This window comes from Rhinocladiella mackenziei, assembly GCF_000835555.1.
Source record: "Rhinocladiella mackenziei CBS 650.93 unplaced genomic scaffold supercont1.1, whole genome shotgun sequence".
In the NCBI taxonomy this organism is placed as follows: domain Eukaryota; kingdom Fungi; phylum Ascomycota; class Eurotiomycetes; order Chaetothyriales; family Herpotrichiellaceae; genus Rhinocladiella; species Rhinocladiella mackenziei.
The window spans coordinates 1941038-1967571 of NW_013550604.1; the positions used below are offsets into that span (position 1 = coordinate 1941038).

A 26534-nucleotide genomic window follows, 5' to 3' on the forward strand; every position below is an offset into this window, starting at 1 on the left:
ATGCGTTGGAAAGCCTCTCACTGGATTCCGCGGGTATCATGAATTCCCCAAACCAACGAGTAATCTACAAATCTAGTTCTTCCACCTCCAGTCCACATATCATACACTTCTTCACTGGCATTCCAGTCTCTGGGTTATCAATGGGTCGACCAAATTCATGAGCGTGTTTCCCATCCCCTAGGTCATCACCAAAATTTCCGCCCCCACCATTTCGGCTTCGTTGGTATGCTTCCACTCTCGTCCGCTTTTTCAGATCGGCCAGTTTCGATTGAAACTTGTTCTCTTTTCGTTTCTTTTTCTCTGCCTCTCTCCTTTCAAATTCAGCGTCCAACGCTTCTGCCGAACCCCATCGCTTTTCCGAAAAGGCATAGTCTTCCACTTGACATCGCAGATAGAGAAACATATTGTGCCAGGTCGACTTATGTGGGTTCGGTCTTTCGAGATGAGGAAGAAGTCTTTCATCCTTTAATTCGGGGTCGGTAAGCAGATAATCCTCCTTAGCCTCCGTCTTGGTGAGCAGACTGTACTTTTCTGGAAATTTGTCTTTGCAGGCATTACAAACAGAAATGTCGAACACGTCGAGCCATTTCCAGTCGATTTCTCGAGTGCCACATTCTCGACATGATTTGGTGGTCTGATCTTTGATAGCACTGATTCCGGGTTCAAATGGGCCTGCCTTTTGATTTCGCAAAGATTTCAAAAGTTGCTCTCTTTCCCATTCCTTTTGAGTCATATGTGAGGGTTTACCGTCCTGCTCGTCGGCATGCATGGCTTTATTATGAGGGTCATCGTCTGCAGTCAAGAACCCACCCTTGGTATCTGTCATCTTACTAAAATCATATTCGACATATTTTGCGAAATTTCGCGCCGGCCGGATAGCTTCGAGAGGGCGGCCTGGATTTGCATCCGTCCTCGCATCTCGAATTGTTGCCGGCCCTCCAGAGAAGGTGTCAAAGGTTCGTTTTTGGCCGGCGACCGAATTCCCTGGTCTCTGGAGACTGGCTGCCGTAGCTGCTTCTGCTTCTCGTTGTTCTCGAAGTGCCTTTGCCCGGAGACGGTTGATCTCGATTCTCCGCACCTGTTCTGGAGTCAAAGGTGAATTTGCATCGGTGTCCCCCGCCCGAGCAGGCGGAGTTGAGGGTCGCGACGACATTTTCGGTGGAGGATACGAGCCGTCGCACAGGGTAGGAGTTGAGAATCTCTTAGTCGTCACGCAACCTCCGACGCGACTCGAAGAAAGTTGAGGATCAGAGCGCAGTTTGGGTCATAGAAGCCTTTGGTAATTGGTTCGCTGGCGACTGAAACGTCCAAGCTCGTTCCTGGGCTTGGCGCGCCACTCGGTCGAGTAAAGCTCCGGCTTTCGCAGTGCAGGTCCCGAAAAAATGTTGCCCCTCAATGGAACGGATTGTCCGTCAACCAAATCTCTCTGCGCCATTGTGAGAGAACCACGGCCCTGCAAACAATGGCGACCAAGACTACGCGAGCCGACTTTGTAAAGGTCTTTCCGACTCTGGTAGAAGACCTGCTGGGAGAGGCCCGAAAGTACCACCTTCCCGACAACGCGCTTGAATGGTTCAAGAAGGTTACCGTCCCACGCGCTCTCGACGCTGGGTTTCAACTAATTCCCTCTCCAGTCCCTCAATACGAACACGCCTACAGGTAAACTGAACCGAGGAATGTCGGTGCCAGATACGGGCTCGCAGCTTCTCGACCGACCCTTAACGCCAGAGGAATTCAAAGACCTCGGAACCCTGGGTTGGCTCACCGAACTTTTGCAAGCTTTCTTCCTTGTCAGTGACGATATCATGGATGCCAGTATCACGCGTCGGGGAGAGCCATGTTGGTATCGACGGCCAGGAGTTGGGATGGTTGCCATCAACGACGCATTCATGCTGGAGTCTGGAATATACCTCATTCTGAAGAAACATTTCCGATCACATCCTGCATACCTCGAACTGATGGAACTGTTTCATGAAGTGACCTGGCAGACTGAGTTGGGCCAGTTGTGTGATTTGATCACGGCACCGGAAGACCATGTCGACCTGAACAACTTCAGCATGAACAAGTACACCTTCATTGTGATATACAAGACAGCATACTACTCCTTCTACTTACCGGTCGCACTGGCCCTGCACTACCTTCAACTAGCGACGCCACAGAACTTGAAACAAGCGCATGATATTCTGATACCCCTCGGCGAGTATTTCCAAATCCAAGACGACTATCTCGATGCGTTCGGAGATCCTGCATTTATTGGAAAGATTGGAACGGACATCAAGGATAACAAGTGCGGGTGGTTGATCAATCAAGCATTGTTGATATGCACACCAGAGCAGAGAAAATTACTGGACGAGAACTATGGACAAAAGGACGACGCCAAAGAAGCAAAGGTGAAGGAATTGTACAACGAGTTGCAATTAGAAAAGAGATACCATGAGTACGAAGAGAAACGAGTTGGTGAGATCCGACAAATGATCGCGGCCGTGGATGAAAGCGCAGGATTAAAGAAGGGCATTTTCGAGGTCTTCCTGGCGAAAATATACAAGAGAAGCAAATAGAAAGTGACAGGTCGACGTGCATTTTCCAAAGGCATGGTCTAGAATCAGACTGAAATCACAAGACATGTGGCTCTGAGGGCATGGGCAGCTGAGGGTTTGATTGGAGCTCCCAACTCGTTAGCTGGGAGGGAAGAGGCAGCTCTGGTTTGTTGGTGAAAACTGGGCACAACGCGGGGTACAATTTTTTTTGGGGGGGGGGGGGGGTTTGAGGGGGCCCGTTTGGGTAGGAAGGGGTCGGTGGAAGCAGATGGTTCGCTCAATCCAGCCGACAGCGAGCAGCCTTGGGTGTGTGAGGCATCGAAATAAGCCCTGGAGAATCGTGACTCGCCCGCTTAAAGGGAACCTAGCCATGACCACTGCTCCATTCTCCATACCTAAGCCACGAGGTCACAATGACGTTGAGAATGCATTGTTCGGCGATTCAACTTGCGGTGCTACGTCGCGGTCGTGTTTCCAAGCCGTGGGTTAGGGTTCATGGCATGTCAAGTGCGTCATTCTCCAGCTCCAGTCCGCTAGGGCTCATACCCTCCCAACTTGTTCACAATAAACAGTGCTTCTCTGCAAAATGAACCGTGTTCTAAGCCCCGTGGACAGCAGTACCAAGACGGCCAATTTACTCGACTATCGAAGACTCCTTGGAGTTCCAAGAGGCATCGCGTTGCTAGGATCGGGATCAACAACAAACCATTTCCTCCCTCTGTACTTGGTGGGACCGGCATCACCCTCCCCCAAAAGCCGCCTGCAACCATCGGCCCATCCTGCCCCAAATTCTTTTCCACAAGTCGACCTTCCTGCGCAATACCTCTTTCTTTTTCCGAGCTTGACCTCGCCCTCTCCTCCTGTCTGCTCGATACTTGGTCGTGGAACATTCCATCCTCGGGCTCTCAAGTCCACCTGCACATTCCCACCCTCCGTGGGGTAAGCTGTCATCTCCAGATTCATCCCAATCAAACAGCTCCGAACTCGACCTTGTCCCACGGTTCCGTTCTCGAATAATTGAAAGCCGCCAAAATGAACGGTGACACGGGGATGAGGGACATCAAGAACCATCTTCTGTTTGAGGTTGCAACTGAGGTCGCTAATCGAAGTATTCCATCCCCATCCCGGTGATTTCACATGTACTAATTCCCTTCAGTCGGCGGGATCTATTCAGTCCTCAAGTCCAAAGCTCCAGTCACGACAGCGGAATATGGCGAAAGGTATACGCTCATCGGGCCTCTTAACAAGAATTCGGTAAGCATATTGGACTCCGTGGTCCAATGGGGGATCCTAATTGACATCTACAGGCTGCTGTCGAAGTCGAAGCCCTCGAACCACCCGCTGGTCCTCTTCGAGACACCATCTCATCCATGGAAGAACGTGGTATCGAGCTCATGTACGGTCGATGGCTGATTGAAGGTGCCCCAAGAGTCCTCCTGGTCAATACTGGCACGGGTTACCGCTGGCTTGATGAGTGGAAAGGTGATCTATGGGCTACAGCTGGAATTCCGTCGCCTGCCGGAGATCACGAGACGAATGAAGCGATTGTGTTTGGATACCTAGTGGCATGGTTTTTGGGTGAAGTACGAACTTGATGACATGCACATGCCAGAGCCTTGTCCGGGACTAACAGCCTGTAGTTCATTTCTCGTGAAACGAATCGAGCGGTCATTGCCCATTTCCACGAATGGCTCTCCGGGGTTGCTCTCCCTTTGACCAAGAAGCGACAGATCGACCTGACCACGATCTTCACGACGCATGCGACCCTTCTAGGTCGCTACCTATGTGCCGGCTCCGTCGACTTCTACAACAACCTACAATACTTTGACGTGGATGCAGAAGCCGGAAAACGAGGAATCTACCACCGATACTGTATTGAGAGAGCGTCGGCCCATTCTGCCGATGTTTTCACCACGGTGTCTCACATTACTGCTTTCGAAAGCGAACATCTCCTGAAACGGAAGCCCGACGGTGTCTTACCCAACGGTCTGAACGTCAAAAAGTTTTCGGCGGTTCACGAATTCCAAAATCTCCATTCCGTGCAGAAGGAAAAGATCCATGAATTTGTACGGGGACATTTCTACGGTCATTTGGACTTTGATTTGGACAACACGCTGTACTATTTCACCGCGGGAAGATACGAATACCGAAATAAGGGTGTGGACATGTTCATTGAATCGTTGGCCCGGTTAAATCACCGACTGAAAGTATCGGGAACCAAGACGACCATTGTCGCGTTCATGATCATGCCGGCCCAAACGACTTCCCTTTCCGTGGACTCTCTCAAAGGCCATGCCGTGACCAAAGCGTTGGCCGATACCGTGTCCAACATCGAACGAGGCATTGGTCGAAGATTATTCGAAAGATCTGTTCACTGGAAAGAAGGCGACCCGATGCCAGATGAAAAGGAGCTTATCACACCTGCCGATCGAGTCATGCTCCGACGTCGACTCTTCGCCATGAAACGGCATCATCTACCACCTATCGTCACGCACAACATGGTGAATGACCCCGAGGATCCGGTTCTCAACCAATTGCGTCGAGTTCAACTGTTCAATCATTCCTCCGATCGGGTCAAGGTCATCTTCCACCCGGAATTCTTGAACTCGGCCAATCCGGTCCTGTCTTTGGATTATGATGATTTCGTTAGAGGCACTCACCTCGGGGTCTTCGCGTCTTATTACGAACCCTGGGGCTACACTCCAGCCGAATGCACCGTCATGGGTGTCCCATCCATCACCACCAATCTGTCCGGGTTCGGCTGCTATATGGAAGAACTCATTGAGAACTCTTCGGACTACGGGATCTACATTGTGGATCGACGGACCAAAGGTGTGGATGATTCGGTTAACCAATTGACGGACTACATGTTTGAATTCGCCAACAAGAGTCGGCGACAACGCATTAACCAACGTAATCGCACAGAACGTCTCAGTGATCTTCTGGACTGGAAGCGAATGGGAATGGAGTATGTCAAAGCTCGACAACTTGCGCTGAGACGAGCGTATCCAGCGTCATTTACGGATGCGGACGAATTCGACGATATCATTGGAGGTACGGAGGTGAAGATCTCCAGGCCGCTATCCGTTCCTGGGTCCCCCCGAGATCGATCTGGTATGATGACGCCGGGCGATTTTGCTTCATTGCAAGAGGGTAAGGAGGGTCTCAGCACGGAGGACTACATTGCCTGGAGACTTCCGTAAGTAAACCGGCGCGTGTAAACTGTAAAGTGGTACTGACAAGGTGTCCAGGGAGGAAGAAGAGCCAGACGACTATCCGTTCCCCCTCACTCTGAAGATGAAGAAGAGCTCCGGTCCCCACTCCCCAGTACCGCTTGTTGGAGGAGTTAACGGTTCGTGACAGATGCCAGGGTGTATCAGGGTGTACGAGCCGAAGAATCGACCAAGATTAGATATTCGGCCTGACCCAAAGGAAGACAATTCTTTGACTCCGGTTTCAGCAGGAGAAAAGAGATGGAGGTCATAGCCCCCAGAAGAAAAAGGCCTCTAAATTTTCAGCAGAACCATCAGCATTTCGTGAATGCGTATTTAAGGCAGCATTCATTGTATCTATTGTCCGCATTCAGTCAAACCAATTATCATTCATGATCAAACTTCTTGGAAGCTCATATTGAGATGTTCGCGCTGAATGCACAGAGCCCCAGGGGGGAGAGAAGCCAGGCTCTAATTTAATCGAACCATCTCGGAGATAATCATCAGCTACTGACAAATTCCGCACAACTATTTTTCTTTTTCGAGGGTAGAATCTTGGCGGGCAGATCAGCTTGAAATTTCCAGCACTCCACACATGAGTCCAGTCCAATACCATAACAATGGGCGTTGGACGTCGCATGAAAAAGCAGGGCCCTCCTGCGACCCTAGAAGAACTTGGTATCAATTTGAAGAGAAAAACCCACCCCGATAGCGCAAAGGAAGCGTCTTCGAAGAGACGAAGAAAATCCGACGAGACCGGTGCGAAGAAATTGGTTCATCTTGACCGAGCTTTCAGACAAGATAATGTTACAAACATAAAAGAAGGGGAAAATCGAAACAATAAGAAAGCCAAAAAAAACAAGAAGCTGGTGAACAAGGATGCTCAAATTACCGTTCCTCCACCCCTGCCTGCCATACCGGATCAAGATGTCGAGGAAGAGGAAGAGAAAGAAGAGACGGCCTCTGATGCTGCGGGAATCCCTCTGGACGAAGCTTCGTTGTCTGGCCTTGAAGGAGACGAAGTGGCTCAAGCAGAATGGGACGAGGAAGCCTCCGACGACTCAGTATTTGACTCCGACCCTGACGAACGGCCGGCTAAACGCATGTTCTCGGACGACGAGGACGACTTCGATGCCGAAGCAAAACTTACCGCCGCCAACATTGAGGGCCTTTCTCGAAGACTCGATCAGCAACGGGCGGAAGTCGAGGCAGAAGCCGAGCAAGAACTGGAAGATGCAGCTCTGCAAACAAATATCGCCAGAGATGATGGCGTCTTGGATTCGATGACTGCTGCCGCGCAAAGGCTCGCCCCAGATCTGGCCGTCATACGGTCACGAATGACGGAGACGACACGCATTTTGGGGAACTTTTCCAAACTGGCGGACAAGAACCAGTCACGCAGTGACTACATCGATCAATTCCTCGCAGATATCTGCACCTACTACGGCTACACCCCCTATTTGGCCGAGAAGTTATTCTCGCTCTTCACGCCTGCAGAGGCCTTTGCCTTCTTCGAAGCCAACGAAACACCCCGACCTGTTGTGCTCCGGACCAACACCCTCCGCACAAACCGGCGTTCTCTGGCCCAGGCTCTGATCAATCGTGGCGTCGTGCTCGAGCCGGTGGGGAAATGGTCCAAAGTCGGTCTGCAAGTCTTTGAATCACCGGTCCCCTTGGGCGCGACGCCCGAGTATCTTGCCGGTCACTATATCTTGCAAGCTGCCTCCTCGTTCCTACCCGTCATGGCACTCGCGCCGCAACCTAACGAGCGCGTCCTCGATATGGCTGCCGCCCCCGGTGGCAAGGCCACCTACATATCAGCACTGATGAGGAATACAGGCGTCGTGTTCGCCAACGACGCCAACCGCAAACGAGCAAAGGGTCTGATCGGCAACATCCACCGTCTCGGATGCAAAAATACAATTGTCTGCAACTACGATGCGCAAAAAGCATTCCCCAAAATCCTCGGGGGCTTTGACAGAGTATTACTGGACGCGCCCTGCTCTGGCACAGGGGTCATCGGGAAAGATCCTAGTGTGAAAACATCTAAGAACGAACGCGACTTCCTGGCCCTGCCGCACATGCAGAAACAGCTGCTTCTCGCCGCCATCGATTCAACAGACCATAACAGCAAAACCGGCGGGTATGTCGTCTACTCTACCTGCTCCGTGACCGTCGAGGAGAATGAAGGCGTCGTGCAATACGTGTTACGAAAGCGGCCGAATGTGAAGATCGTCGATACGGGACTGGGCGGTTTTGGGTCCGAGGGTTTCAAGAGCTATATGGGCAAGAAATTCGACGACAGAATGAATCTGACGAGACGGTATTTCCCGCACCGTGAAAACGTTGATGGGTTCTTCGTCTGTAAGTTGAAGAAAACGGGTCCGACGCAAGAGAATCTACAGGCAAATGGAGGCGATCGCCAGATCTCAGGCGAGAAGAGTTTGACAAATGGCGTCGAGAACGTGGGTCATGACCAAGATCAGGAAGTGCCACGTGATAACGATGACTTTGGCGGCTTCAACGACGAAGAGGACCAAAAGATCATCAAGCGTGCGGAGAAGAAGTGGTTGAGGGCCCGGGGTTTGGATCCTAGGACTGCCAATCGAAAAGATGGGGATAAGCAGAGCCAAAGCCAGAAGCCAAAAAAAGAAAGAAAAAGAAACCCCTCCCCCCCAAAGAAAATGAAAGGGAATGGCGAAGTTGCGAATGGCGAGGCTGCGATGTTGGAGAAAGGGGACAAGAGTAAGAAGTCTACAAATCTGAAACCGTAGGTAGGACAGCCAAAATTAAAAAAGCATGACGATAACGACGGTCGTGAAGATCATGTCATATCAACCATCTAACTTCGAGTGTACTTCGTTGCTGTTCTCGTCGTTTCGTCCATGCGCTAGCTATCATGGTTCGCTCCAGCGTAGGTGGCACGGCATTGGGCGTTTCGGTAACGGTTCCAAGTTGTGGATTCCATATCATTGCTCAATTTACTACGGTTTACATACATCAGTCAGTCCAAGTATCTCCCTGTTCACCTCGAGCAGCCTTCTTTCTCACAAAGCCAGCGAATGAAGGGAAAAGAACTTACACAGCGACAATCGCCAAATGATCCCGCCTGAAATGGCCGCTGTGGCGGCAAGCACGAAGAAAATCGTCCCAAGCATCCAGAGTAGCCGTCGGTGGCGGAACATCCGGATATGCCACGGCGTATACCCGTCAAACTCAAGCGATGTGTCCATTATATCGATATCTCCATTGGACGAAGGAAAGAATGTTTGTCGGGCTTGCCCTCACCCTGTGAATGGTTGTATTTGCACTGCGGCTCAAGGTTGGCTGCGAGAGGGGAAGATATCATCCAGGCCTTGTCTGTGCTTTGAGTCGATGTTGTGGCTTCGCTTTGATCGTCTGCGTCTGCGTCGGGGGCGGACGATGTGATTAGGGTAGACCTGGTGGTGGTGTGCGGGGAACTTGATTGGCGAGATGTGAGCAGGCGATGATCTCGGGGTGAATTTGGGCCTACCTCTGTCGGGCAGGGACTGGGACGGGAACCAAGCGGTAATGGCGGCGGGGGGGCTCTGTATCAGAGTGATCCGGCAGGGATACGAAAACGTCGTTGGCGAAGGATCTCTTGCGCAAATCTGAATCTGAGGAATTTGAATGGTTTGGAGAGGGCAGACGGTAGACACAGCGCGGGATGGCGAGCGGAGCCAGGATGATTGTGGGACGGAGGTTCGGCAGCGAGATTTTGGGTCGTGGCGGTCGTGGAGGAGGGTTGCAAGGCAGTGGTTGCTGAGGTGAAGGGGGAGATAGTGATAGTTTTGGCGTGGTGGATGAGACGGAGATGGAGCCTGGCTTTGAAGTTGAAGCCGAGTGCGCAGTCAATGAGGAGGTCGTTGAAGATGCGAGACCAACTCTCCGACGACAAGTGAGGCTGCTAAGGGCATCGATTTCCCGGATTGAAGTTGCTTCATCTCGAAATCAAACTCAACTTTCTGTAAAGCACCGAAAGTGACAACCTGAAGGGTTGAAGGGGGTGGTCGTTGAGATACATTTCAAGGGGCACGACGAGAAACACCAAAGCGGGTGTGCAACGAGAATCTGCAGGTAGTTGATTTTGTGGATGAGATGTCTTGACCGGATGAGACAAAGAACAATCAGCCGGTAACACAGCATAGGAGGGTGCGTGTTCTGGTGTCGATCTCGACTGACAAGTTGGTGCAGTTATTGGACGGATGCAGAACTGGGATGAGAAATCCGTCGGCAAGACAACGTGTCACGGTGATCAGGCAAACGTCGTGGAGAAATACTTTCGTACAAGGCAGTTCGAGCCTTTGCTGGTGGTATGAGAATCTGATTTTCTGTATTTAGTGGAAAAATCCTTTTCCGTCACGTCTGGTCGGCCATCTCGACAGGTTCCTGATCCGACGGCTAGATCATCCTTCGGGATACATTCCGTCCAGATTCCATAAGCTCACTCAGTCCACTTTTCGGGATAATCGGGGTGTTCATCAGAGCGAACGGGATGGTCACGCCACACACGGGCGAGTTTGAAGCCAATTTTGTGGAATTATATATGCCAAAAAGGAGAAGACGTAGCCAGTATTCGTCCCGAAGATGGATGCCGAAAGCAGCAAATTCACTAGCGAGGGATCTGTGGATGCCGCCCCAGGTTTCCGACAGGTCCTCCACGTGATCAGGCTTAACCTCCTAGAGGCAAAGTCGCAGGATCCGATGCAGGGTTTCGGAGCGGGGTAGGAGGAGAGACGCCGAGCCAGAGGCAAGAAGACAAAGATGCCCGCTTGCTTGTATCCCGCAAGTCTTTGGGCTCTCCACGAAACAGCTGACAGGGATTGCCAATCCTATTTGAGGTCGGGAACCTGCTGGTGATCGAGTTTGGGTCTCTTCGATACTTTTTCTCCCTTCTTCAAGTGTCGCACCTGCGTCCTTCTCCGATCCCGGATCCGAGTCCGTTCTCCAGTACCAACAACACCGGTGTCTTCACCTCCCTTGTGCCCATCATGAACGGCGAAACAAAGACAGGAGCCTCCCGCTTCGACCCCAACTTCACCCAACATGTTATCGATGCTATGGGACCCAAAACTTCTCCTCGGATGCGAGAAGTTATGACGAGCTTGACCAGACATTTGCATGATTTTGCTCGTGAAGTTGAGCTGACTGTGGACGAGTGGATGGAGGGTGTACAATTGCTCAACTGGGCAGGTCAGATGAGCAATGATAAAAGAAATGAGGGTCAATTGGTTTGCGATGTGGTCGGCCTGGAGTCGTAGGTGTTGATGACCCGACTCGGGGGGGGGGGTGACGATGCTGACAATGGCAGACTCGTGGATGAGATAACCTACAAGAAAGCTTCCGAGGCCACCGATATGGCCACCCAGAGCGCTATCCTGGGTCCATTTTTCAGACACGACCACCCAGTCCGAGAGAAAGGAGCAACCATTTCTTTCAACACACCGGACGATGCCGAGGTCGTGTACATGCACGGTCGGGTTCTGTGTGCCCAAACCAAAAAGCCCTTGGCAAATGCCGCCATTGACGTTTGGGAGGCCTCCACCAACGGTCAGTTGAGTCCCATGCGGCCAAATTAGGCAACCCGGGGCTGACTAGTCTCTTTGCAGGCCTGTATGAACAACAAGACGAGAACCAGGTCGATTGTAACCTTCGAGGAAAATTCATCACCGACTCAAACGGGGAGTATGCTTTTTATTGCATAAGGCCCACCCCATACCCCATTCCATTTGATGGCCCGGCGGGCAAGCTGTTGCAATTGTTGGACAGACATCCATACCGACCAGCGCACATTCACCTCATTGTGAGTTTGGTATCCAGTGGTCGAGGTATCAGACACTGACAGTGGACCAGGTCCTGGTCGAAGGGTACAAGCCCATCACGACGCAAATATTCGACAAAGAGAGCAAATATCTCGACGACGACTCGGTGTTTGCCGTCAAGGACTCTCTGGTGGTAGAATTTGTGCCGCGAAAGGGTGATGATAAGGCTAAGTTGGAACTGAAGTACGACATTTTGATGGCTCCCTTGCATTCCTAAGGAGAGTCGGGCCTTACAGGATGGCTGGGTGATAAGTGGCATTGGGGGCTGTGATTAGTGAAATCTTTGTATCCTGTATTCCGTCCGTTCTTTTGTATGAGCAAAGAGCATCAGGGGGGGCTCACCGGGGTCCCTTCCGTCCTTGTGCATCACCAAGCACCGTTTGGCATACCAGAGTTATTTTTCGCCTCGGTTCATTATGTCATCCAGATGTCGCAATTGTGATCGTGCTGATTGGTTCCCCCCGCGTCGAATTCCCACTGGATGGGGGTGGTTGGGGATTGTAGCTGCTCGGTAAAATTGAGTCTTGGAGTTCGGGCGTTGGCCGCCTCCGTCTCTCCACAAATTTCTCAACGCCCATTTCCGACGATTTCCAGCTGCTCACAAAACTTTCCAGGCCATCCTCAAGGTGCTATATCCGACTTGCAATTGCCCACGTATCCACCGTCACCCGGTAATCGATCCTAGGGTGTCTCCAGCAGCTTCCGCAAGGCTACAAGGCTGATCCATCGAGCTGGGAGGTGATGTCATGCCTCGTCCGCGCGTCAAGGACGAAGACCGCAAGCGAGTAGCCAGGGCATGCGATACTTGCAAGCGTCGCAAAGAGAAATGCGACGGGCAGCAACCGTGTTTGTTATGCAAGCGACGAGGTCGAGAACCTGAATGTGTCTTCACCGAGGCTTACTCCAAGAGAGTCTCGCATAAGCAACGTCATCCGTCGCCGTCACATCCCATCACCCTGAAGGACGCCTTGAATGAGTCCAATGATGCCTCCATTGCCATCGAATCGCTTCTGACGTTGTCTGGTTCCAGAAGTGCTCCCAAGTCTCCCCAATATGAAAAAGACAAGGAAGATCTGGTCTCCAGAGCTCCGGTCCCTAAGCTCGCTCGATTGCTACGCGACGGACGCGGCAAGTTCATCTTCGTCGGCGATTCGAGCAACTTGGCATTTGTCCAGAACATCCGACGCCTGGTCAAATCGGAGATTGGAGAATGTCAACTGACATCGGACCCTCTTCGACATGCAATGTGTGAAGTGATACCACCGCACAAGGTCCCAACTCCTCTACAGTCTCAGTATCCCAAACCGAACCTGGCCGAGGCTCAAGATTTGGTCAAACATTACCTGTTGGCATCCAGTGGCGTCATCGACTTGTTCGATCCGGACGACATCACGGAACACCTGTGTGCATGGACGCGTGATTCCACGGCCGAAACGGATTTCAACAGTTCAATTTACTATCTGGTTATGGCGATTGGAGCCTTGACCCGAAACTCGAACGATTTGGACCAAGCGGAATTTTATTTCCTGCGTGGCCGAGAAATCGGGGTTTCGAGTTTTTTGGAGGATCCCAGTGTCCTCACCATTCAAGCGTATGCGCTGATCACCTTCTACATGTTATCCGCCGTCCGACGAAATGGCGCATTTATGTTGCTCGGTATTGCTGTCCGCGCGGCGTACGCGCTGGGCTTGCACCGAAGCGATATCTCCAATTTGTTTGAGCAGCGAGAACGAGTCGCTCGGGAAAGAGTATGGAAGAGTTTGCGGGTCCTCGATTTATACATGAGCGGCTCACTCGGTCGACCGCCAGCAACATCTGAGGTCGACGGTGGAAGTGTCTCGTGGAATCGATCCACCCGGGACTACGAAGACATTCAAATGAATGGACGAAATACCTCAGCGACATTGAGGATATGCTTCATCTTTGAGCGTATTTTGAACGAAGTCTACTGTCGTCGAGAAGTCTCCGTCCAACTGGTGGAGAGCATTTCTCGACAATATCGCGATTGGACCATGCAACTCCCAACCGGTCTGCAAGCGGACAGTCTGGATCAAGGCGGAGGTTCCACGGCTCCGACGTTGCGACAGACCATCGGCATCGCTCATCTCAAAGGGGCATATTATTGGTCCATCATCTTGTTGACCCGACCGTTCTTGATCTTCAAGGTCTCCTCCAAGATCAAGGGCCGGTCGGACGACGAAGACAGCGCTGGAAACGCGGTGACCATGACATTGAGTGAGGCGTGCATTGATGCGGCGCTGAGGGGTATCGAGATCGCCACGGATCTGGTCCATACGCCGGGAGTCCCTAAACGACTATTCATGATCACCAACAGTACTTTTATTTCGGCCATGGTCATTGGCTTTGCCATATTCGGCGACTTCGACAAATCCTTTCCACTTCTCAGCAGTATTGCTCAAGCGGAAGCTATCTTGACGATCATGGCCAAGGATGACCTCTCGGCGCGTCGGCACTTTGAAATCACCAGTTATCTGCGTCTTGCCGCCATTGAGCATATCAGGAGACGTGATCAAATGCAAATGCAGAGGCGCAGGCAAGACATCCACAACATCTTTGGTGACCCCGTCAACAAGAGCGCCGGCAGCGCCAGGTCCACTCGACCGACGACCGGAGGTCAACCGCCCAATCAAACTCCCGTCTCGAAGAGTCCCCAAACCAACGGAGCGGGTAACTTGGATGGATCAGAGGCAATGGAAGGTCCGCCTCCGCCGTGGCAATTGCGATTCGATATGCCCGCCGAGAGTCGTGGCCCAGTGTTGACAACCTCCGGAGCATTGGCCGGCAACGGTGAGGATTCTGGAGAACACATGTCACCATTGACGCGTCCCGATTTTGCTCAGGTGCCGGAAACAGACTACCTCTCGCCAGATGGGTCAGGAATTCCGAGCCTCCCATCATATGCTGAAGAATTCCCACTCTTTTCGTTGATGACAGAGTTTGACCAACTCCAGGATCCATTTTCCATGGTCAGAACCTAAAAATAGGCCAGTCAAACTTTTCCGTTTCTTTGTCGGGCGGGATTTTGACATGTGTCGTTAAGAAGGTGAAGTACCTGGCCGGAGAGAAACCATGCTCCAACTGAGATGAGCACCAAATATACTGTGATGGAAAGTAATGATGACGGGAAGACATTGAGAATGTAAGGATCTAATATGACATCGACGGCAACTGGAGGTACCGTTTCCATCAAAGTTTGGTTCAGGCTAAAGTAGTCGGCCGCAGCAAAAATTTGGACGAAGAGAAATGTGGATTCCATGCTTGGAGTCGTCTTTCGGCACTGAAGTGTCTGCTTGTCCTCTGCACGTAGTTGAGCATGCCGGGCGTGGGAATATGTATTCAAGGCAGTAAGAAGGCTAGGATTTCCGAATGTGACGTCGACAGGATGGGTATAAAGCCAAAAGGACGTAGGTTGCTGCAATAGTAAGTGGGGAATACCATGAATTGACACCATTGAGCTCACCGTAGCCAGCCAGCAGACACGGACTTCATATCGTCTATGTGGACGTAAACCCTCCAGGAGAAACCAACTCTCGGTTCCCTTGGGAGATTCTTTGGTGGGAAAGCTTGCGTTGATATGAGTTCTGACCTTAGGGTGTCCATCGGAGAGGGGAGTCAGCAGGAGATTGTCAATACCAGCATCCGGTGGAGGAGACTGAGCGGGAGGAGCAACGAAGATGACTTTCTCGACGTTGGCAAGGACAAAGGACGAGTAAAGGAGGAATAGGAGCAAGGTGCGGTACCTCATTGCGGCTGGGCACAGAATATGAAAACATTTGATGGACTTCCCACCTCGAGGGCAGACACGTGAATGACATCGTGAACTGTGTCTGACGCGCCCCGTCGGCCGGAAAATTTGTGATTGGGCGACGACAGGCGGTGAAGGGGTAGCGTGCACTTTGTCAACAAATTTGGCTCCTCCACCGAGTTTGAAAGTCGCAGTACCCAAACCCCCTCCGCACAATCACCAACTTGGAACTTGAACTGCAATCAATAACCGGTTGCTTGTTCACATCTTTGTTGAGGTGGCCGATTTATCTCGCGACACCTCCCTCTCTGTCATCCTCATCGTATTTCTGAACTGATCCATCATCCGTCACCATGAGGGAAGTCATTAGTTTGAACGGTATGTCAATACGCGTTTCTGCGCCTGAGCCCTGGAGCCCCTGTCAATCTGCAAATACCACGCACGACAGTAAGCTAACTCTGCTCCCACAGTCGGCCAGGCTGGCTGTCAAATTGCCAACTCGTGCTGGGAGGTACACATCATGACCTATGGTTCATCCATCCATCACATTGACTGACCATCACAGCTTTACTGCCTCGAGCACGGGATTCAGGCGAGTGCTTTATCCGTTTGCGTGGTTGATCCTCAAGCTAATCCTCCGACCAGCCCGATGGCTATCTCACCGAGGAACGCAAAGCCATCGAGCCCGACCAAGGCTTCAGCACCTTCTTTTCCGAGACTGGGACGTATGAATTTTGATCCTTTGGAGCTGTCGCTAACAGCTTTACTAGGAAGTGGCAAATATGTCCCTCGTACCATCTACTGCGACTTGGAACCCAATGTCGTTGACGAAGTCCGCACCGGCGCATACCGAAGCCTGTTCCATCCGGAGCAGATGATCACCGGAAAAGAGGATGCTTCCAACAACTATGCCCGGGGACACTACACGGTGGGAAAGGAGCTCATTGACCAAGTCCTCGACAAGGTTCGTCGTGTTGCCGACAACTGCAGTGGTCTTCAAGGATTCCTGGTCTTCCACTCATTTGGAGGTGGCACCGGCTCCGGCTTTGGTGCCTTGTTGATGGAGCGTCTCTCTGTTGATTACGGCAAAAAATGCAAGCTCGAGTTTTGCGTGTACCCGGCTCCCCAGGTCGCTACCGCCGTGGTCGAGCCCTATAACTCGATTCTCACCACTCATACCACCTTGGAGCACTCGGATTGCAGTTTCATGGTTGACAATGAAGCAATCTATGACATCTGCCGACGCAGCCTTGGAATTGAACGACCCAACTACGAAAACCTGAATCGGTTGATTGCACAAGGTAGAGAAGACGAAACACTCGTGTGGGACTTTACTAACCGTGGTGATGATAGTCGTGTCGTCTATCACTGCTTCCCTCCGATTTGACGGCTCCCTCAATGTCGATCTTGCAGAGTTCCAAACCAATCTCGTCCCCTACCCTCGCATTCACTTCCCTCTGGTGGCCTACGCTCCGGTTGTCTCCGCAGCTAAGGCACAACACGAAGCCAACTCCGTTCAAGAGATCTCCATGTCTTGCTTCGAACCTAACAACCAGATGGTGAAATGCGATCCTCGCAACGGCAAATACATGGCCACTTGCTTGTTGTATCGCGGTGATGTTGTCCCCAATGATGTTCATCAAGCCGTTGCAACTCTCAAGACCAAGCGTACCATTCAATTTGTCGACTGGTGTCCTACGGGATTCAAGATTGGTATCTGCTACCAACCTCCTCAGATGGTGCCAAATGGCGATCTCGCCAAGGTCAGCCGTGCAGTGTACGTTCGCTCAACCTTTTCATTCGCCCTCCCAAAAAAACTGCTAACCTCTATAGTTGCATGCTTTCCAACACCACCGCTATTGCCGAGGCGTGGTCTGCGTTGTCTCACAAATTCGATTTGATGTACTCCAAACGCGCTTTCGTTCATTGGTATGTCGGTGAGGGAATGGAAGAAGGCGAATTCTCTGAAGCCCGCGAGGATCTAGCTGCTTTGGAGAGAGACTACGAGGAGGTTGCCAGTGACTCCCTCGAGGAGGGTGATGTATCTGAGGTTGAGCACTAAATTCGCGCCATACGCGGTGTGTACTTTAACTCTTCGAGCTCTTGGAAGATCATGGCAAGGAGTGCAGGAGCCAGGAAGGTTTCTAATCATTGTTGAGTCCTCCAAACAAGAATTGGTGGTGGTTCAATTGAAGTCGGTCTCTGCGAGACGAACATAACCGCATGGTAATTTGGCACAAACCAAACTAGTTATTAGTCGAAACCCAGAACGAAACGGTTTGGTGAAAGCTCCAAGTAGTTCACCACACCCCAAGTGATGGCAGTATTCCGTCTAACAAGCCTCCGTTTCGGGTCTTCGGTGGCGCCTCGGTTTAGGGCTTAGAGCTTCCTCTTGGCGGATATGACCTCCCCGTTCGTCATCGCAATCCCTCATATATTGTATGACCTTCCAGCCATTTCTCTCACCTATGGGGAATTCGCGATCTCAATTTTCTCTCCGTACTCATTATATCTCATCACTTTGAGCGCGCTCATTATTTCCTCCACCTTTGGCTCGTTCCCATGTCACCCTCATCCATGCGCAATCTCTGATCTCCTTCAAACTGTCGCGTCCGGTAAATTAACCCATCGAGATTTCGGTAATGGCGGAGATCATAGGCTCGTCAGCTTCGGGTTCGTCAGTCTTGTCAGAGGATGGACGTGTTTGACTTTTCCCACTGACGACTTCATTTCCAGGTCATCCGAACCTCAACCTCACAGCCGAGGAGAAGAGAGTATATGGGCAGCTCTTAAAAGAGGCAGATCCCGACGGCTTCGGAGCGGTATCTGGAGATGTGGCTGTTAAATTCTTCGAGCGCACAAAGCTGCCACCAGATGTTTTGGGACAAGTCAGAAAATCCCTGAGCGATGAGAGATGGACTTGTATTGACTGCGTCCAGATCTGGCAGATTGCCGATACAGAAAATCGAGGCTTCCTAACTCCCGCGGGCTTTGGTGTTGTTCTACGGCTAATTGGTCATGCGCAAAATGGTCGACCACCATCGGCGCAACTAGCAACACAGAGTATGGTGCCAGGACATCCATTTCCCAATCGATGCTGACATTTCTGCAGCCGCGCCGCTGCCTCGATTTGAAGGTGCCCAAAGCGAACAACCACAACCTCTTCCACAACAAACAACGGGACCCCCTGCGAGCCCTACTCCCCCTGGCCCTCCTCCAATTCGTGTACCAGCCTTGAGTCCAGATAAAGTTGCAGAGTATTCGGCATTGTTTGAAAAGTCAGGCGCGGAAAATGGATTCCTCTCAGGACTCGTTGCCAAACAGATATTTGAAAGAGCCAAGTTGCCAAATGAGGTTCTGGGAAGAATATGGGGTCTTTCGGATACGCAAGGACGTGGATCATTGGATGTGACTGAATTTGTCATTGCCATGCATCTCCTGGCTTCTTACAAATCTGGCCAAATGCGTGGTGTTCCGAACACCTTGCCTCCAGGCCTCTACGATGCGGCAACTCGTCGACTGCCTGGTCGAATGGGTAGTGGCTCACGGCCTGGTTCTAGTGCGGTGCCGGGTGTCCCTCCCCAATTCACCGGGTTCAATGCTCGTCCGCAGAGTCCGATCACCCGACAACAAGTCAGCACTCCTCTGTCTTCGCAATCCACTGGAGACAACTGGGCCGTCAGTCCTGCTGACAAAGCCCGATTTGACTCTATTTTTGCTACCGTCGATCGTCAGGGAAGAGGTTTCATTACGGGAGACCAAGCAGTTGAGTTCTTTGGCAATGCTAGACTTCCAGAGGAGATCCTCGCCCAGATTTGGGATTTGGCTGATATCAATTCCGAAGGACAACTAAACAGAGACGAGTTTGCTGTTGCCATGTACTTGATCCGACAACAGCGTGGTACGAAAGATGGACGAGGAATTCTTCCATCCACTCTCCCGCCATCTCTGGTTCCACCGAGTATGCGAAAGCAACAAGTTCCTCCACCTCAGCCAACTGCTCCGGCTTTCGAAAACGTATCCATCACCAAACCACGTTCAGCTGCCGACGACCTCTTCGGTCTCGATGCATTTGGGCCTGCTCCAACAGTCCCAGCGCCCGCATCTTTGCAGGCGCCTCAGTCGACTGGGGGAACTGATGCTGGTTCTTCCGCAAAGCCTCCAGGCATTGCTTCGACCCTATCTCCGCAAACGACATCGAGCACTTTCAAGCCATTTGTGCCATCCAGCTCATTTGGCCAAAGCATTATTCCTCAGTCAACAGGATCGCCCGCCCCTCCGACCAAGTCTCCACCTATGCCCACGGATGACCTGCTTGGAGACGCCGATCCAGAAGTCAGTTCGAAACTCACAAACGAAACGAGCGAGCTGGGAAATCTGTCCAATCAGGTGAGCACTTTATCTGGACAAATGACGGGGTTGCAAAGCACGAGAAAGCAAACCGAACAAGATCTTTCCAATACCACGGCGCAGAAACGAGCCTTTGAAGGCCGGCTGGCTCAATTGAGATCTCTTTATGAGAAAGAGGTCCAAGAGGTCAAAGCGTTGCAAGAACAACTGACGGCTTCCAAGAATGATATCAAGAGATTGCAGCAAGACATGGCCATGATTGACGGTACCCATCAAGATCTTTCAACACAACATCAAAAGCTACGCGCTGCATTGGAATCGGATCAACGGGAAAACACCTCATTGAAGGAACGAATTCGGCAAATGAACCAGGAAATTGATCAGCTCAAACCACAACTCGAGAAATTGAAATCCGAGGCGAGACAACAGAAAGGTTTAGTGGCCATCAACAAGAAGCAGTTAGCTACTAACGAGGCCGAGCGAGATAGACTGAAAGCAGAAATTGCTGCAGCTCGGAAGCAAATTGAAGATGCCCAGCGAGAAGCAGAAGAGTCGGCACGAGAAGTTGAGGCGTCCAAGAAGGAGTTGGAGGAGGTCCGAAACGTCCCCGTTCCATCCGTCAAGAGTCCTCCGGCTGTTACCAGCCCTGCACCATCAACCAACTCAAACCCATTCTTTAGGCGGACGACGGATACGTCATTCTCACCTCCAATCACAGGTGGAGAGTCAAAGGATAATCAGAGTGCCTTCGACAGTATTTTCGGTCCTTCGTTTGCCTCGGGCTCCCCAGCTGCACCCGCACCCCCAGTGTCGTTTTCCGCTCAGTCACCACCACCAAGCGGCCCGTCCAGTAGCATCCCTCGCATCGAATCTCCGGGCTCCTCTTCCACGCCTAGAGATGCCGTCGAACCGCCTGCACCGCCCCAATCGAGACAGATCAGTTCTGCAGCACTGCCTCTACAAAAATCTGTGGATAGGGAAGATTCAATCAGTTCTTCGGTGAAGGTGGCGCCACCAACCAGCCGATTGAGTCCTGCCGACACTCCACGAGCATTGACTCCGACGACTTCAACTCCAAGCCCAGCAGAACAGAGGGATTCAACCGACGATCCGTTCACGGCGGCTGCACCAGATGAGGAGCAAGAGTCAGTTCGGCAAACTTTGCCTCAGCCATCAGTCTCTACAGATTCAATGGAGGATACCGGTGGCAAAGCATCTTCAGATATTGGAGGTATCCCAGGCGCATTCCCCTCAACTTCACAGTCACATACTCCCGGAGAGACCCGAGCTTCGGCGGCTGCTGTCGTCGGAGTGGGAGCTGCAGCTACCACCAACGGTGGAGACAAACCTGCGACCAGCGAACCTTCTGGACCATCAAAAGCCCCTGAGCAGAACTTCGACGAATTTTTTGGCGGACCTGCTCATCAACGAACGGCATCGCAACAAGCTGCCGATTTTGACTCGGCATTTACCAGCATGTCAAAGGCACCGGCACCAAACGGCACGGAAAACACCTCAACCAAGGAATTTCCCGATATCCAAGAGCTTGGTGGTGATGATGACAGCAGCGTGTATAGTGAAGAGACACCAATGAAATTTGATGATGATTTCAACACCAGATCTCCACCTCGAGATGACCCTTCTGATACCAAGGCTGGAAAGCGACCTGAGGTTCACCCTGTCTCGAATGATGTGCTCTCACCCGGTCCTCCCTTGGAAGGATCCGCGTCAACGACAAGTCCGCTCCCAGGCACCGAACGGCAGGCATCTCCGCCAACGTATGGTGATGCTGTGCCGGACGACAACCCGTCGCATTTCCCGCGCGAATATAAAGGACTGCTCCCCGAGAGAGAAGATCCCACCTCACCTCCGATAGCGACCGGCTCTACGAATCCTGCAATGCCACCGAGTGGTAGCCCACCTGCCTATGGTCCCGAAGCTCATTCCCGAAGTTCGACGGATGTCAAAGCAACAGCACCACCCCCTACCGAAGCCGCTCCGTTTGATTTCGACTCTGCATTTTCAGGCATGGGAACTGCTCCAGTAGAGGATGATGATGATGACGATGACGAAGGCGACGTGTTCAGTCCAGCAAAGAATAACATTGACTTCGACCCAACATTTGATTCACCGCCTCAATCCAGATCTTCCAATGTTCCTCACCCGTCTGCATACGATCCGGCGACGAATGGAACACCTAAACTGGCGAGCGATGATTTCTTCAGGTCCAACGGACCTGCCTCTTCTTCGAATGCCGCACCTCAATCTGCAGCCTCACCAGTATCTCACGACTGGGATGCACTTTTCGCACCGTTGAGTTCGAATGCCGACTCTTCTCAACCCGCGCTATCAGCTCCTGAGACCGGAGGATTGGGAGATAGTACAAGGCGTCCAGAGGCACTGCCACGAGACCCGGAACCATCGGCGGCCGTGCCCACTCCCGCTCCCGCTCCCGCACCGAAACCTGAACGGCCTCAGCCTGGACGAGCGTTGAGCTCTGGCACCGAACATGATGATCCAATTCTGAAGCGGTTGACAGCAATGGGTTGGTCGCGTGAGGAGAGCTTAGCTGCGTTGGAGAGGTTTGATTACAATATCGACAAGGTCAGGCGTCCTTTTGTTTCTCTCGTATTTTACTTGGGCTTTATTTTGACTGACTACTTGATTCACAGGCTGCTGATTACCTGACGTTCCGATCTTGACCAGACCAGTCAAGTGCATTGGCATTATCCTTGGAGATGAATTCCGTCTAATTAGCGAGCGACCAACCTTGTGGAAATTCAATTTACTACAAACCAATTCGCCCAACACAGCAAAGAGAGTTCGATGAGAGGAACTAAGATGGAATTGTACAGATGGAAAATTCAAACGGCTATTGGTTGATTACTTGACTGCGCAATTTTCTTTCTTCCCTTTGCTCAAACAAAGCGAGACAGAACAGACACCGGCAGATATCTTAATTGAGTGAATGATTGAGTGAGTGAGCGAGAGATGGGAACAGAAAAGCACTTAAATTCTCTCTCCTTTTACACCCTGGCCGCATTCTTTTGTCCCTGCTCTGTCATTGAAACTTCTCGATCAACCTCGTACTCTTTTTACCCGACATGAAATGATTTTCGTCAAAGCCGTTTACTATCATATCTCCCGTTCTATATCTCCACCTACTGACTAGTTCTATGGTCTCTAGTCAAGCACATGTATAATGAAGTCTTGGAAAGGTTCTAATCAATAGCCCGTTCCGGTCGTAGTTTGTATCTTGCGGCGTCCTATTGGATCGCTCCCTCGAAGGATCATAGGGCTGAATAAACCGAGGTTGGGAGATGTCATAGCAGACAGGATTTTTCATCACAAGCTAGACATCATCTGTTATCATATATTTTGCAATCTGACAAAGGAACGACGCTTTTCTCAACCTGCGCTATTCATCGGACCTCGATCCAAAGGGCGTCGGCGATCGCCTGGAGGCCCAGCTCATAGGGTATTTTTCAGTTTGGAAAGCCACCCCATCTAGCATTGGCCTCGGGGTACGACCTACGAACGCACTACTTCTAGTACTGGTGCCCAGCTGGCACGTCCGCTTCCCAGAAACCTAGAGTATTTATTCAGTGTAGAGAGTTACAAGAGGTGAGACCCGATCGATGGATGGGGTTCAACCATCTCCAAACATCAACTGGACGAAAATTCAATCCAAAGCCAGTGCCCTCGAATAGGCACGATATTTGATCACCAACAGGTCAATCATGACAATTTTCCTCCAATTGGTCTAGGGGTAACATTGTCCCAATGAAGAAATGTTCTCTATTTAGTTTCCAATCGAGCTTCGCAGCAGGCTTCCCAGTCAAGCTACCAACATAGGAAGCAATTGGGCGAATATCAACACTCTTCCGTGTCATTCACCAAAGCGCACGAGCATATTGTCGAGGATGCGGGTCGGCAAAACAAGGTCGGGTTGCAGAAGCCTCCTAAACTTGCTCGCACTTTGTGTGGAAGTTGTCTCCCCTAATTGGCTTTGGCTGATTCGCCAATTGCAGCCATGTGGTGCCGAGAACACTGCAGCTGAACTTTCGAGTTGGAGACCTAAATTTCCTTTACGAGGTGGTCGAGGGAACGCCCATGATTAAGCGTAAGATGCCTTCGAGATGGCTGGCCCACGAAAAAGGGACATACGTGATTGAAAGCTTTCGTTGTCCACGAGCGCGTGGCCTCGATACCATTTAACGATGGGCGATGATTTTGATTACTCTTCTCTCTTATGTTGAAGTTTGTGAATGAAGAGGAAGATGCATTGTTGTCTTCCTGAAGCAATTTCGAAGTCATGAACCAGGGCCGCAGGAAGCTGACTCCGGGCAGTCGACATTCACTCCTGTTGCCACGAAGGCATTCAAGTCGAAGTCCCAACACTGATGATGATTCGGAAAACAGTCGATGCCCTTCGCCTCAGCAAGTACAAGCATTCAGCCTTCGGAGGGGGAAAAATGCGCTTCTCGCTTTCGTGCTACCGTTGGCATTTCAACATTCAATGCTGTTTGAAGCAACCATCGCCATGGCAAGAGCCGCATGGGTCATGAGAAGAGGAACTGAGCCATATGCGAACAAGATGTCACTTAAACATCGAGGGGTGGCATTGAATGAGCTGAGAAGTAGCCTCAGTGCTCCGGACCGTCATTGTTCTGGTCTCATATTGTTGACCATGTCTACTCTCCTGACATTGAACGTAAGAAGCTTGACAAGAGTTTCAACCTTGAAGACGACCGATTGCAGTATATGATCAATGATCTGGAAGCCTTCAAGGTACACCTTCATGCATTGGAGACCATGCGTCGATCGTGCGATGCCGACGAGGGCGACGAACTTTTCATCTTTGTGCGAGGTCGAGTTCTAGCGTGAGAAAGCCTCCAGAGGGAACATACGTGCTTTGCTGACCAGGATAGTTTTATCCGGGCCACCCTTTCCCTCCGGATCTCTGCACCGTGATCGCGAAGCTTCCCGAAGGGTTTGCTGAAGTCGCGTTGGGTGGGAGTATTGCGGTGGAATTTATCAGTTTTCTGGTAAAGCTGACAGAGCTAATCGGTTGGATGTCCCGGTCCCTGGATGAAAGACTGCTTCTCCCTCGCCCTGAAATGACCCTCCAGCGAGCGATTTATGATTTGCAATGTCTCTCCGCCCTTCCTTTGATCCCGATGGAATCTCGAATGGTGAGAGCCTTCTTGGCGTTCTCTTTACACTTGTACAACGAATGTCCAATCCTGAAGGCGTTCAATGAAACGTCGACATTCCCCGAAGTCCATAGCTACAACGGTGTCTTCTGTGGTGTTCCATCGTCTTGGCCAGTGCTTGGGATAAGCAGATCGACGCGTCTCCGGAGAATCACGTGGTTCTCGACAGACTGGTTGATCGAATGCCCGAAGCAAGATCATGGGAGGACACTGAAGAGACAATGCGGAAATTTATGTGGGATGACAGGCTTTCTGATGAGTGGGAAGTCTGCTGGCGTGCCGCGGCCTTCAGAACTCGAAGGCAACGGAGAAGAGCCTCGCAGATGGCACCCCTTTCGCAATTATTGATGGAGAGCAGCCAGAATTCGTCCTCGGGTGACCACTACTGACAACCGCGTCCAAGGTGGCTCTTTAGAAATTGGAAAGGTGCTACTTCAGTTGCGACGCTTCGAGATTGGTACCGGGAGTCTCCTGCTGAGAACGTGAGGGAGAAGGACACCAAGACGGTGGAGCCCTCTGCGCCCCAAGCATGTAACGCTAAGTTCGATCTGAGGAGTGCCCCTACACGATATCTGGCAATGTTGGGCGAGCAAGAAGGGCACTGAGATGGTCAGAGGCGCAGTCGAGCACCCGGTCAAAATTGCGGGCAACCGTGAAAGGCCACATGGAAGGCACCATTTGCATGCATTCATTGTTGGGATACTATGGGAGGATTCATGATATGTCCAGTCTTGTTTGGCCTCGCCAGCCCCCCTTAAACACGTTCTGCACCAGTCCACGATCTATGTACCATCGGCTCCTTATTTTGTGGCTTGTTTCCACTGAATCGACCGCCAAGAAAGACATGAGAAAAAGCGAAAAAGGCGGTGACGCCGAATAGCAAACTGATCATTCGGTTAGGAGTCGGAAAATGCTGAAAACAAGGCTCTCGAAAAAAAGGGGGCGAGGCGCTTACAATTCAAAGACACCGAGAACCACGCTGCCCCTTGCGCCTTCGCACGCCCCGAGGTCGCAGATGCTCGACTTTCCAACAAGATTGGCATTGGCGGCAAAGCCAGCCAGCCAAAAGATACAGGTTATGGATTCAGCGGCGAGCATTGCGTATGGATGCGCGAGGATGGGAAAGTACCGAGGCGTCAGGATGGTATACGGGACGGTGACGAGCATGGTGAAGACGGCCGTGAAAACGAAGAAGATGACACCACCAGGGACATCAACTGGAGGATCGTGGGTATTCAAAACATTGGCCACTGGGTGTGGAATGTTAAATATGAGCAATGACGCGGCGGCAATACTCTCACCTGATGCTCCGAGGGCCATGGCAATGAAAGCCAAAACGCCTTGCAAGACACGAAGGACGAGGACGGGATTGATGAACATCGGGGCTGAATGGAAAAGACTGGTCTCCAAGATGTTGAGGCGGTCAAAGACGTGACCGAAATGGTGCGTGAGTGATGATCGGCCAGCAGAATAAAGGCGGTTAGGTATCTCTGAGGAATGGACAAGAAGAGACAGGGTCAGAACTGATGAAGCGAGGAGATTAAGTAGTAGAATGAGCACCGTGCCGTGGCTGTAGCAATGAAGAGATGCAATTCAAGGAAACCTGCCGA

General features: G+C 51.5%; 11 protein-coding genes across 11 annotated transcripts; 8 read left to right on the forward strand and 3 right to left on the reverse strand.

Moving 5' to 3' along the window:
- Positions 1 to 64: 64 nt before the first annotated feature.
- Positions 65 to 1153, reverse strand: Z518_00675 (DNA repair protein; the record flags this gene model as incomplete). Its single annotated transcript, XM_013421277.1, has 1 exon — positions 65 to 1153. One exon carries the CDS (start codon positions 1151 to 1153, stop codon positions 65 to 67), a length of 1089 nt encoding a protein of 362 aa, XP_013276731.1.
- A 309-nt stretch (positions 1154 to 1462) lies between these two features.
- Z518_00676 (farnesyl pyrophosphate synthase) lies at positions 1463 to 2558 on the forward strand (the record flags this gene model as incomplete). Its single annotated transcript, XM_013421278.1, has 2 exons — positions 1463 to 1582; positions 1635 to 2558. 2 exons carry the CDS (start codon positions 1463 to 1465, stop codon positions 2556 to 2558), a joined length of 1044 nt encoding a protein of 347 aa, XP_013276732.1.
- Positions 2559 to 3569: 1011 nt separating this feature from the next.
- On the forward strand, positions 3570 to 5897 carry Z518_00677 (glycogen [starch] synthase; the record flags this gene model as incomplete). Its single annotated transcript, XM_013421279.1, has 5 exons — positions 3570 to 3645; positions 3694 to 3791; positions 3845 to 4120; positions 4178 to 5736; positions 5789 to 5897. The coding sequence occupies 5 exons, from the start codon at positions 3570 to 3572 to the stop codon at positions 5895 to 5897; spliced, it is 2118 nt and encodes a 705-aa protein (XP_013276733.1).
- Positions 5898 to 6369: 472 nt separating this feature from the next.
- Positions 6370 to 8523, forward strand: Z518_00678 (uncharacterized protein; the record flags this gene model as incomplete). The annotated part of the gene is made up of 1 exon (XM_013421280.1): positions 6370 to 8523. The coding sequence occupies one exon, from the start codon at positions 6370 to 6372 to the stop codon at positions 8521 to 8523; it is 2154 nt and encodes a 717-aa protein (XP_013276734.1).
- A 2238-nt stretch (positions 8524 to 10761) lies between these two features.
- On the forward strand, positions 10762 to 11809 carry Z518_00679 (uncharacterized protein; the record flags this gene model as incomplete). Its single annotated transcript, XM_013421281.1, has 4 exons — positions 10762 to 11027; positions 11082 to 11320; positions 11380 to 11573; positions 11624 to 11809. 4 exons carry the CDS (start codon positions 10762 to 10764, stop codon positions 11807 to 11809), a joined length of 885 nt encoding a protein of 294 aa, XP_013276735.1.
- Positions 11810 to 12338: 529 nt separating this feature from the next.
- On the forward strand, positions 12339 to 14591 carry Z518_00680 (uncharacterized protein; the record flags this gene model as incomplete). The annotated part of the gene is made up of 1 exon (XM_013421282.1): positions 12339 to 14591. The coding sequence occupies one exon, from the start codon at positions 12339 to 12341 to the stop codon at positions 14589 to 14591; it is 2253 nt and encodes a 750-aa protein (XP_013276736.1).
- Positions 14592 to 14602: 11 nt separating this feature from the next.
- Z518_00681 (uncharacterized protein) lies at positions 14603 to 15358 on the reverse strand (the record flags this gene model as incomplete). The annotated part of the gene is made up of 2 exons (XM_013421283.1): positions 14603 to 15025; positions 15074 to 15358. The coding sequence occupies 2 exons, from the start codon at positions 15356 to 15358 to the stop codon at positions 14603 to 14605; spliced, it is 708 nt and encodes a 235-aa protein (XP_013276737.1).
- A 353-nt stretch (positions 15359 to 15711) lies between these two features.
- Positions 15712 to 17420, forward strand: Z518_00682 (tubulin alpha chain; the record flags this gene model as incomplete). The annotated part of the gene is made up of 7 exons (XM_013421284.1): positions 15712 to 15736; positions 15829 to 15869; positions 15924 to 15965; positions 16004 to 16083; positions 16133 to 16659; positions 16712 to 17135; positions 17192 to 17420. 7 exons carry the CDS (start codon positions 15712 to 15714, stop codon positions 17418 to 17420), a joined length of 1368 nt encoding a protein of 455 aa, XP_013276738.1.
- A 580-nt stretch (positions 17421 to 18000) lies between these two features.
- On the forward strand, positions 18001 to 22396 carry Z518_00683 (uncharacterized protein; the record flags this gene model as incomplete). The annotated part of the gene is made up of 4 exons (XM_013421285.1): positions 18001 to 18031; positions 18095 to 18246; positions 18298 to 18421; positions 18471 to 22396. The coding sequence occupies 4 exons, from the start codon at positions 18001 to 18003 to the stop codon at positions 22394 to 22396; spliced, it is 4233 nt and encodes a 1410-aa protein (XP_013276739.1).
- A 1909-nt stretch (positions 22397 to 24305) lies between these two features.
- Z518_00684 (uncharacterized protein) lies at positions 24306 to 25529 on the forward strand (the record flags this gene model as incomplete). Its single annotated transcript, XM_013421286.1, has 5 exons — positions 24306 to 24422; positions 24470 to 24571; positions 24640 to 24903; positions 24999 to 25299; positions 25363 to 25529. The coding sequence occupies 5 exons, from the start codon at positions 24306 to 24308 to the stop codon at positions 25527 to 25529; spliced, it is 951 nt and encodes a 316-aa protein (XP_013276740.1).
- A 346-nt stretch (positions 25530 to 25875) lies between these two features.
- Positions 25876 to 26304, reverse strand: Z518_00685 (uncharacterized protein; the record flags this gene model as incomplete). The annotated part of the gene is made up of 2 exons (XM_013421287.1): positions 25876 to 26174; positions 26226 to 26304. 2 exons carry the CDS (start codon positions 26302 to 26304, stop codon positions 25876 to 25878), a joined length of 378 nt encoding a protein of 125 aa, XP_013276741.1.
- Between the last annotated feature and the right edge of the window lie 230 nt (positions 26305 to 26534).